At 44.7% G+C, this 11,571-nt stretch overlaps 1 protein-coding gene across 6 annotated transcripts in view; it reads left to right on the plus strand.

The window, feature by feature from the left end:
- The window catches only part of usp15 (ubiquitin specific peptidase 15), a 54,658-nt gene extending 46,800 nt beyond the window's left edge, over window positions 1–7,858 (plus strand). For 4 of the 6 annotated variants that reach the window (XM_083757827.1, XM_083757829.1, XM_083757831.1 and 1 more), the window contains 8 exons: window positions 516–637; window positions 2,216–2,572; window positions 3,180–3,268; window positions 3,722–3,837; window positions 4,143–4,292; window positions 5,019–5,122; window positions 5,389–5,477; window positions 6,031–7,858. In XM_083757827.1, coding sequence (XP_083613953.1) covers window positions 516–637; window positions 2,216–2,572; window positions 3,180–3,268; window positions 3,722–3,837; window positions 4,143–4,292; window positions 5,019–5,122; window positions 5,389–5,477; window positions 6,031–6,468 — 1,465 coding nt within the window. In that variant the 3' untranslated portion in view covers window positions 6,469–7,858. The remainder of the gene's footprint in view (window positions 1–515; window positions 638–2,215; window positions 2,573–3,179; window positions 3,269–3,721; window positions 3,838–4,142; window positions 4,293–5,018; window positions 5,123–5,388; window positions 5,478–6,030) is intronic. The other 2 variants (XM_083757828.1, XM_083757832.1) reach the window with 1 other exon arrangement.
- Window positions 7,859–11,571: the final 3,713 nt, after the last annotated feature.

Raw genomic sequence — 11,571 nt, forward strand, 5'->3', positions numbered from 1 at the left:
ACCACCAAGTGTCACTGTTGCACAGCCTAACACACAGACACACACAGGCCAGGGAGGAATTACAGTAAAAGTACAGCACAAGTACAGTACAGTACAGCACCACTCACTTCAGTTACAGATTTGGACATATGAGGTTTCCACCCGACAGACAATATATAGTAACATATTATTGTTATATATTTTTGTGAGGTTTTTCAGAAAACTTAGAGACACTATTTCTGGCTAATGCTCCCAACAGAATAAGGACTCTAGGGTTCAAGTGGTTGACGCAAAAACAAACAATCAAAAAAGTTCCTATCACTCAAAGATAGTAACTCCTAGATTACTGAGGCGCTACACTGTCTCTCTGCAATCACAACTGAGCGGTGCCAGACCAAATCTGCCGCTAACACTGTATCTGCATTTAATGTACAGTATGTGTTAACCTTGCTTATTGTAAAGTCACTCTAGATGAAGGTCTAAAGGTGCTAAATGCTTACATTGTACATTGACGTGAGGTGTTTGATGTTTTGCAGCCGGTTCGTGCGCTCCTCTGTGGAGGAGGTGGAGTCTGAGGAGTGTGAGGAGACGCCCACCTCCAAACAACACGCTGTCAACGGTAACACTACCAATGGTGTGCTGGAGGAGGGCTCACCTAGTGAGTACACACGTACTCACGCGCACACACACAAACATACACTTGAATGGCCCATGCCTATTTACTAAATATATTGGTATTTAATTACCAGGCACATTTCACGACCAAAACCCAGTTTAACACCCCGAACGCCCGGGGTTATTTAATCCATTAAATCCGAGCGCCCAGCGATTTTAAAGCAGCGGTGCACATTTAGCGACGGACCGGATGCTATCCCGGATGTGGCTGAAGTAGCTTGATGTATCCAAAACACTCGATGCGATCGACAACAACGGGAGGTATGATTATTAATTCTAACGCGACTAGCGACGGGACCGCAATGGGCCGTCTAACACATAATCTTTTCTTAGAATTGGACGGAATGATTTAGTTCAAGAGTTATTCACTTTTTAAAATTGTCTGTCTCGGCTAAAATGGGGGGGAACATTTTCGATGACGTCCCACCGGAAAATAACATTGAATGTTGTGCAGAGTGATGCAATCGGTTTTGATATCAATAATCTCTGTCCTTTTTATCAATCTCCGTCCTGAGTGCTGGGCGTTACTAATTGATTGAACGGAGAACTCCGTCCTTGCCGCTCAGGTTGTTAATGATTGCATTAAAAAAAGCTAATATTTATTAGAAATATAGCATTCTGTCTCTTAAAGGGTAAGACCTCTTTGGTAGAGGTTTGGGTTGTGGAGTTACCTTGCCATGATGTGACTCCAAATGTCGACAAGAAATACAAATATGCTTCAGTGATTAGAAATTGATCATTCAAAATATGCAACTCATTGACTTACTTTGTATGCTGAAACAGCTCTCAAAGTCACTCTTTTAGTATGTAAACAAACAGAACAAAGTTGATTGAGACAATATCACGAAAGCATCACCAAATCTCCTAAATTGGTTCCTAATGTCTGTCTCTCCTACACTGTCTCCCTCTCAGCTGTCCTACTGTCTGTCCCTCCTACACTGTCTCCCTCTCAGCTGTTCTACTGTCTGTCTGTCTCTTCTACACTGTCTCCCTCTCAGCTGTCCTACTGTCTGTCCCTCCTACACTGTCTCCCTCTCAGCTGTCCTACTGTCTGTCTCTCCTACACTGTCTCCCTCTCAGCTGTCCTACTGTCTGTCCCTCCTACACTGTCTCCCTCTCAGCTGTCCTACTGTCTGTCTCTCCTACACTGTCTCCCCCTCAGCTGTCCTACTGTCTGTCCCTCCTACACTGTCTCCCTCTCAGCTGTCCTACTGTCTGTCCCTCCTACACTGTCTCCCTCTCAGCTGTCCTACTGTCTGTCTCTCCTACACTGTCTCCCCCTCAGCTGTCCTACTGTCTGTCCCTCCTACACTGTCTCCCTCTCAGCTGTCCTACTGTCTGTCTCCCTCTCAGCTGTCCTACTGTCTGTCCCTCCTACACTGTCTCCCTCTCAGCTGTCCTACTGTCTGTCCCTCCTACACTGTCTCCCTCTCAGCTGTCCTACTGTCTGTCCCTCCTACACTGTCTCCCTCTCAGCTGTCCTACTGTCTGTCCCTCCTACCCTGTTCTCCCTGTGTCCATAAAGACAGCGGTATCTAAGGACGTGTCTCTTGTCTTCCAGGCGAGATGGAGACAGACGAGCAGGACGACGAATCGAGCCAGGACCAGGAGCTGCCCTCGGAGAACGACAACAGCCAATCGGAGGACTCTGTGGGCGGGGACAACGAGCTGGAGAACGGCGTGGTAGTGGTGGGCGGGGACCCCCAGAACTCCACCCCCTCCACCACCACCACCACCACGTCGGGGGGCACCCCCTCCACCCCCTCCCACCGCCAAGACCAGTCGGCCAGCGGCACCAACCACGGCAAGACACGCCTCTTCACATTCCAGTTCAACAACATGGGCAAGACGGACTTCACCCTCATCCAGGAGGACACCCGGCAGATCCGATTCGACGAGGCACACCTCCGACTCAGCGGTGAGCACAGCGCCCAACAGACCACTGTTGCCATATTTAGCTGGAGAAATAACTTAAGGTCTATGAGGTCTATGAAAACAAGCCCAAAAGAAGCAACCAGGTCACATGAGCACTTCAAGCCTGGCTATTTGAAAATAGCAGATATACAAGATCACAACTTAGGAGACGTCACAATTGATAGAATAGAAGTCAGTTTTTGTAAATGAATGCCGTAGTTCATCATAGAAGAGCACATCTAAGCTATTTTCACCATTTTAAAATGTTTTTAAAATAACAATAAAAATTCTAAATAATTAACAAGATTCTGTATAAAGTAACGTGCGTGCCCAGACACAGCCTCAATGTGTACAGTATGTACAAATAAGTGGTCTATTGGAGAAAAACATGAACAAACCAGACATTTTAAAAGGTCGCCATGTGTTTGTACGATACCATATGTGAAAATACAATAGCGTAATGATGGCGGTTTTGTCCTTTTTAAATCCAGGTCTAATCAAATGATTACTGTGCATGTAAACAGTAAACACTAAAAAATTCAATCAAATTTCAATCAAGCAAGCAGATGAATGGATAATGAATGACATGACTCCTCTTTGTGTATTGACAGATTGTGTTGTATTCACAGACCGCTCCTACCTCTCCCTGGACTGGGAGCCCGAGTTCAAGAAGAAATACTTTGACGAGAGTATCGTGGAGGTAACGTCACGAACCTAGAAACTTCTTTAGTACAAATTCTTGTATTCTAGCAGAACGAATGTGTCTCTGTGAAAAGTTGACCACCATCAGTGCCCTGCCAACAACCTGTGGCATGAAAGAAGCTAATGTGAACATAAACAGGGTGCCAAACAGGGTGCCAAACAGCTTTTAAATAGCTGGGAATGTGATTACATTATGTCATCAGGCATCACACCATCAAGTAATTGATCGGGTTCAATGGAAGATCAATTTCCTAAATTGTGTATATTTTCCGTTACCCCTTGCAAAAATGACCAGGCTTATATATTAGCGTTATATTAGCATTTAGTGTTAGGATTATTCTTTTTAATGTTTTGCTTTCATCCCTTAACGTTGTTAAGCCAATGAATTGCTCCCCTCAAACATTTCTCGGACTCACAGTGTCTTCTCTCCCTGTCACCGCCAACTACACAGGACTTTGAGAAACACGAGAGCATGGAGTACAAGCCCCAGAAGAAGGCCTTCTTTAAGCTCAAGGACTGCATCGAACTGTTCACCACCAAGGAGAAGCTGGGCGTGGAGGACCCATGGTGAGACTCACTCACACCACAATGTCCAATATGGCTTCCTCCGTTACTGCAGCAATACCATGACATCACGCCCATGCTTCATCGCAACATAAAGCGTAATTATCATCGCCCGAGCCTAGTAATCCCAGAGTGCGGAATTCTCTCGGCTCATCAATAAAAACCTGTAGTAAAGTCATAATTCAGATCAAGAAAGGAACTAAGACGTCTTTATTCTGGGTGAATCTCAGTGACCCACGCTCCCACTGCAGATGGAACAGACTGTGTTACCCAGTCGATACCCATCCGTGTGTGTGTGTGTGTTCCAGGTACTGTCCAAACTGTAAGCAGCACCAGCAGGCTTCCAAGAAACTGGACCTGTGGTCTCTGCCCCCGGTGCTGGTGGTCCATCTGAAACGCTTCTCCTACAGCCGCTACATGAGAGACAAGCTGGACTCCCTGGTAGACTTCCCCCTCAGGTACACACACACACACACACACACACACACACACACACACACACACACACACACACACACACACACACAATTCAATTTCCAATTCAAAGGGCTTTATTGGCATGAGAAAACATACGTTTACATTGCCAAAGCAGAAAGAACAATACAGCAATACAATCAAAACAAAAATGATTTGAAAGTCAGAATCTTCAATAGATCAATGTCTATGTACCAAGATCACTCGATGCCGGTACAGTGCAGGAATATACACAATGCTTAGTCTTTAGGGTGGTTGTGTTCCACACACACACATCCACACACACACACACACACACACACACACACACACGCACACACACACACAAACACACACAGAATAGAGTTTCATATGAGCATTTTTTTTTCTCTACTTAACTGATTCCTGATTCGTTTGCTTCCATGTTCTTTGAAATATGTTACAGTTTAATACGGTTTCATGAAATCTTGACGTTCTCATCGGCCGAACAGACCAAACGGCGTCACATGACATCTGCGTTGGGTGCCCGTGGTTATTGTTTATGGAAGCAGTGGAGAGAATAGCAGCTCTTTTCCAACGATTAATCCATCCCCGTGCGTGCGCGTGCGCGTGTGCGTGTGCGTGTGCGTGTGCGTGTGCGTGTGCGTGTGCGTGTGCGTGTGCGTGTGTGTGTGTGTGTGTGTGTGTGTGTGTGTGTGTGTGTGTGTGTGTGTGCGCGCCTCTCTCTACAGAGATCTGGACATGTCTGAGTTCCTGATCAACCCCAACGCTGGGCCCTGTCACTACGACCTCATTGCTGTGTCCAACCACTACGGAGGAATGGGAGGAGGCCACTGTAAGACATACCATTTTCCCCCCATTCCGATACCCATAACTTGCGTCTCAGGCTATACAGAGTACCGATACGATACCAGTGTGTACTTTCAAATAAATCTAGGACAGTGGTTCTGAAAGTGGGGTCCAGGGACTCTCAGGGTTCGTTGAGGGAGTTCCAAATGGACCCTTATAGGTGTGTTAACTCTGAGAGTGTACAAATGGGAACCCCCCCTGTTAGCAACTTATCTGTCCATAACACTGATGATATTACCATGTGCCCCACAGACACGGCATACGCCAAGAACAAGGAGGATGGCAAGTGGTACAACTTTGATGACAGCAGTGTGTCGCCGGCCAGCGACGATCAGATCGTGGTGAGTGGTGTTGTTCCTTAAGAAGCCTGACAGAGGGTGCTGGAGCTGTTAACCCACACTCACATTTATAATTCAAGTCTCGGGTATAGGCTCTATCCAAGACAAAAAATAATAATAAAGACATGCTATCTCTGGTTTACTTCCCCTATCTGCCTGTAATAGGTGTATTGTAGATCTACTTTTGATACTTTTGTGTGACAAAGCCAAAATGCAGTAACTAAGTTTTGGGACACTGACTGAGACTTAGGTGTATCCCAATGGTCAAAAACAATGGATAAACAATTACCTCAGGAACCGATTCGTGTAAAATCACTCACTACGTATCACATACTGTAAGCCGATACCCGATTTGGCTGACCAACTGAAACACTATTAAACCCTTTTGTCAGTTAAAATATTTGCGTAGTTACTGCACTTTGGCTTTGTAGAGCAGTGTAGTATGATCAAGTAGGGCGTTAACATACACTTAACATAAAAAGCCTGACATCAACGATTCATTCATTCATAACTATGACTTATGTACTGTGTGTGTGTGTGGGGGGCGTGCGTGCAGTCCAAAGCAGGCTACGTGCTGTTCTACCAGCGCCAGGACACGGTGAAGGGAACGGGATACTTTGATCTGGACCGAGAGGAAGAGGAGGATGACGAGGTGGACGAGGAGGAAGAAGAGGCGGAGGGGGAGGGGGAGGAGCGGGAGGGAGGAGAGGAGAGACGGGAGGAGAAGAAGAAGAAGAAGAAGGGCGGAGCCTCCTCTTCTTCCTCCTCCTCTTCGGCTGCGGCCGGTGCGGCAGAGGCGACCGTCGCCTCCTCTTGCGGTGCGGCAGCACCGAGCGCCGCCGCCTCCTCCGCCTCCTCCGCCAGCGCCCAGAGTGACAAGGAGGAGGACCTGAATGAGAACAGGAGGAGAAACGCCAACGAAGGGGAGGAGGAGGAGGAGGAGGAGGAAGGTGAGGAAGAACCCAGTCGAGACGTTGCTATGAAAAGCAACTGAGGAGAGACGGACGAACATGCGGTTTTCAGAACAAAACGAAGCGAAACATAAATCGGCTCTTTTCGACTACGGGAACTAAAGAGAAGTGTGGTTAACCTCCGTGAACGTATTTCACTGGTTCTGTGATTTGTTTCCGTTTTGACGCTGCGGCCGAGGTTTCAGATCGAGATTATCAGAACCTTGAATGTTTGGGGTCCGTGTTCACGAGGTTGTTGGTACTTTAGAGTTCTCTGGGAACCCCCAGAACTCTCAGAATTTATCATTTAAAACATGTTTTCTAAAATAGGCGGAAATAGAAGCTTGCCTTTTTATGGCGTACCTTCAGGGGTGGTTCTGATCATAATGGAAACCAAACCAAATCCTCACAGAACTTGTCATGGGTTCTGAAAGGTTTCAGGTTACGATGGAACCCTTTTGGTAGTCGAAAAGAGCCTAAAATGGCCTAAAATGGAGAGAGAGAAAGAGAGACTTGGATCTTTCCATCCAAAAAAAAAGCCATATGGAACACAAGGCGAGGCCCAACCCCCCAGGTTAGTGGCCCCACAGTGAGTGAGGGGCCTCAAGGTGACTGTTAGGGGGGGGGCCAAGGGACATGCCTTGCCAGGGGGTACTAAAATGACAAGCAATCTACTAGTCTGTTGGTTGATCACTGTGTGTGTGTGTGTGTGCGTGTGTGTGTGTGTGTGTGTGTGTGTGTGCGTGTGTGTGTGCGGACATTCTGTGCCAGAGTGTTGCATATCGAGGCTTAAAGGAGTAGTTCCCCAATAATAAAATGACTTATTTTCTATCAATTTCACACCCGATGGTGTGAAATGGAGATTGTTTTTTTGTTCGTGTCACATTCCTGAGCCAATAATTTGATGTCCGGGGGGTCATGCTAATGTCTTCGGTAGGAGACTCTAATAGAGTCTGCCGGTCATCAAATTATTGTTTTAGGAATGTGAAGGAGAAAAAAATGTAGAACTCTGTGAATTCAAGGCTTGATTGGGTGTGTAACTGATGGAAAAATAAATGGTTGAACTACTCCTTTTAACCGAGCTTAACCACTTGAACCCCCAGCATCCTTATTTGTGGAGGAAGGCATTCGCAGGAAAATCTTTCCCCACGATAACGGAAAACAGACTAGTACAGTATAGAGCCTTGAGCGACTGTGCTCTACCTTAACGGGGTTTAAGCGGACTACTTAGTCTGCATCACTGCGTGCCGTTTCTAAAGTTGACTTCCGCTTTAGATTTCACAATTTTTCCCCTCCTTTTCCTTTTTTTTTAATGTACACAATATTTTTAAACAAAAACGAAAAACAAAAAAAATCTGCATATAATTTTACCGTTGTTTATTGCTATTATTAATATTTTAGGCCTTGTAGATATTTTAAAAACACTGAATGATGTTGGAGTTTTCTTCCTTTTTTGCGCTGAAAGAAAATTGTTCCTGTTGCACAATCACCAAAACCCGCCACCCTCCCCTTGTGTTATTTTATTTTTGTTTCATATTAGTGCCAGTTGTTCCACAAGTTGTTTTACAAAAAAAAAGAAAAAAATCTTCCCTCTGAGGCTATTATTTTTCTCAGTTTATAACGTGAAAAACGAAAGAACAAAAAAGCTTTATATTTGCGGTGAAAAATATCTTAATCCAAAATTGAAGCTTTATCGCTGGTGCAATATTGGCGTTCAGTGTGGATATACTAATCACACACAGTTAATTAATGTAAATTATTCGTACTAAATGAATGCTCCCTGCGTGTGTACGGACCTTAAGTATAAACCAGGCTAAGGAAGGCTGTGGAGTCTAAATGTTTTGACTAGTTGTGGGGGAATTGAAAGAAAATGGCTACATTAATGTAGCTGTTGTAATGCTGCTATTGCTGCTTTTAGATATGTCATCAATGTGGTGAATTAGATCAAGTCTCGCTTGTTCTTTCCAACAGCGACAGTGTTTGGGCTGACAAAATAATTATGCATTTTCAGCTAAAAAACCTTTTGTCAGTTTTTGTCGTCCGACACTGGGAGAGGTGACACTTGTTTTATGACTCGTGAGACGAGGCTTTTTATTCTCTGGTCTGATCGACAAGTTAACCGGCTAGTGTGTAGGGCTTCGTATGTATGCATACGTCATCAAAGTGGACGAATTGGAATTGGAAGCATCCAAATGCATGCAGAAAAGGCGTGTTTCATACCGGTGGCATGTAGTGTGCAAAAAGCAAAGTGTTTGTATGTTGGCCTGCTAGCTGACAGATCCTGCTAACTGGTTGGTCCTTATACCCACCCTCTTAAAGCTGCTATAAGCAATAATATGTCAACATTTTTATGACCTTTTTTTTTTCTTTTCTTTTTTTGGTATTCAGACAGCCAGCAATGGGTAGAACGCTCCCAAAAAAATGTAGTCTCTGTGGAGGGGCCGCAATCTGCATTCAAAGATTTTCCTAGAAGCTTTGTCATTGGTTGATTTGCCTGTCTGCTTCCTGATTGGTTAGTCATTGCGACCGTGTTTTTCTTCGACCAATGACAAAGCTTCTAGGAACATCTTTGAATGCAGATCGCGGCCCCTAGATGTGTCACAGAGACTACATTTGTTTGGGAGCGTTCTACCCATTGCTGGCTGTCTGAATATATATTTTTTAAAGTCATTAAAATGTTGACATATTGCTTATAGCAGCTTTAAGCCTCATTTATACTTAGTTGCACGCTGGTGTTGCATGCAGTAAATTGCAGATAGAAAAGCTCACAAACGTCTCATGTGTGGCCCGTTGTTAGCGTGTATATCTGCTATTTTCAACATGCTAGTATAAATTGGTCTTTAGCTTCATAGCTTTACCATGGCCCTTCTCACTCTCTTCTTTGCATTCACCACACTGTCTCTCGCCCTCTTTGTCGCTACACTCTCCCCCCCCTCTCCCCTGCTCTCTTCACCTCGTTCTCTCTCCTGTCCATTTAAAAATCTTTTTTCTTCCATTTCTGTCTCTAATGTCGATCATTCATACTCTAAAATAGCAGATCTACAAGCTCAACCATGTAGGCTGGCTATTTTTTAGCTTTGTTTTGAAATTATGTACCTGGTTCTGTTTATTATAGAAACTATCTAATCTATAAAAGAACTTGTAGAAGGTTTCAGGTAATTGATGGTACGTTCTGGGTTAACCCTTCATAGATGAAGAGAGCCTCCCCTAAACAACCCCACCATCCTTTTCCTTTGCCATGTTCCCAGTAGAGGGCGCTGTTGTTATAGATTAGGAAACATGGGTGGTTTTCGTTCGGGTTGGATCACCTCTGCCTTAAACTCTTAATCTGCCGCACGGTTGCCTTTTTTTAATTCATTTGCACAGAACTGTCACTTAAGAGCGCGCGCACACATACACACACAGTACATTATTTTTTTTGGGGGGGGGGTAAACCTGCTTGACATTGTAGCCACTTTAGCTTGAAATCAAGGGATTTGTTTTGGGTTTTTTTGCCTTTATTTGCTCACGTTTCTTTGCTTCGGTTGAATGTCTCGGGGGTGGGGGGGGGTCCGACAGGGTCTGTTGCCTTTAACGTTAAACTGTAATAGGAAATACATGGCCCCGCGAAAGCTATCCCTGCAATTTCAGAAACCTGAAAAAGTACCCTAGTATAGAGCCCTGAGGGACTCCGGTCAACCGTATATAGGGATTAAGTGGTTTTTGGGAGGTTTGATATCGTGGTTGGAAGGCAACTATTTGCTGTCATTAGTCCATCCCTCTTGCCTGGAACTGAAACTCTACTCAAGGCGTCAGTATGTTTTTCCACAGGGGGGGGGGTGTGTGGGGTGGGGGGACTTGCAGCACAGCAGCTGTAAAACGCTTCTCGGGTGGGTACGAGTGGGCGGGTGCGAGGGCCCGTGGAATGGAACGCCGCTTCTCCGCCAGCGAGACGCAGCGCTCCACTTATTATAGGCTTATATACGATATACTGTACATAACAAAGTTCACTCTGTGAGTGCACAATTTGATAAAAGTTTATTTATTTATATGTAAGCGTTTAATAATTCTGAAAAAAACAAACAACTATATATGAATCGTATTTAAAGACCTCGACGCAAAAGGCTGAAGACCCTGGGGGCGGGGCGACAAACACAACAACACTATGGTTGGGAAGTCTTGCAATGCTGACTGACGCCTGTCGAGGTTTTTCCAGGAGAAAGTGGTGTTTATTTTCTTTTTTTAAAGGATGCATTCGTTTGTTTTGGGTTTCTTTTTTCTGGAGGTGGGGTCTTTTCTTTTTTTTTTGGACATCCTTGCATGATGACATGGATGGGGGGGGGGGGGGGGGGGGGGCATACAGTGGGGTTTCCAGGTTTGGCTGCACTTGAATTCACTTGGGTTTACATTTGACAATGTGCATGTGTATTTATACACAATCTTCAATAAAGTTGTGTTTAAGCCTCCCCGAGTTGTCCTGTCATGATGCTTAATGGGACGTTGGCGTTACGAACGGGAAGGGCCGGCTGGGGCAAGCGCTGTCCTCAAAGGAACCCGGCCGCAGCCTGATTTTACTGTATACTATATATACATATGACATTTGTTCATGTCATATGAAAGCGGGGAAACTAAGCTTCAAATTGACATTGGTTGTTCGGTTTGACCCACCAGTTTTGGAGATATACAGAAAACAGGCTTGAAAGGTTCACTTCTGTGGTTTCTAACATTACACCTGGCTACATGTTTAAGCATTTATTTCATATTTACATGTCGATTTCAGCTCTGACATTTATTTCAGACATGCTCTAGTATGTGAAGAGTGCCTGTGCTATTAACTCATTTTAGATTAAAAACAAAACTGTTTTTCTCCTCTCCTGAGCAGTTAGTCTTGCCGCCATGACTGTCTCCGTTTCCAAAAGTCCTCCTTTAAAATGTTTTTAAAAAAACGTTGATTTGAACCAACTGCAATCTGTTTATGAACACTGGCATATCTCCTGTGCCATAGAGGAACAGCAGACATTTGGGACTACTCCTTACTTAACCTCATGTGATTTAAATCAGTGGTTCTTTTTTCTTTTTTTTAAGACGCAAAATTACGTCCTGGCACAGGGGGTTATAGTGCTTAAGTTAAAACGTAACATGTCGTTCCCTTGCTTGGGTTGGGTTAA

This window comes from Protomyctophum parallelum (genome assembly GCF_964188405.1).
Source record: "Protomyctophum parallelum genome assembly, chromosome: 22".
In the NCBI taxonomy this organism is placed as follows: Eukaryota; Metazoa; Chordata; class Actinopteri; order Myctophiformes; family Myctophidae; genus Protomyctophum; species Protomyctophum parallelum.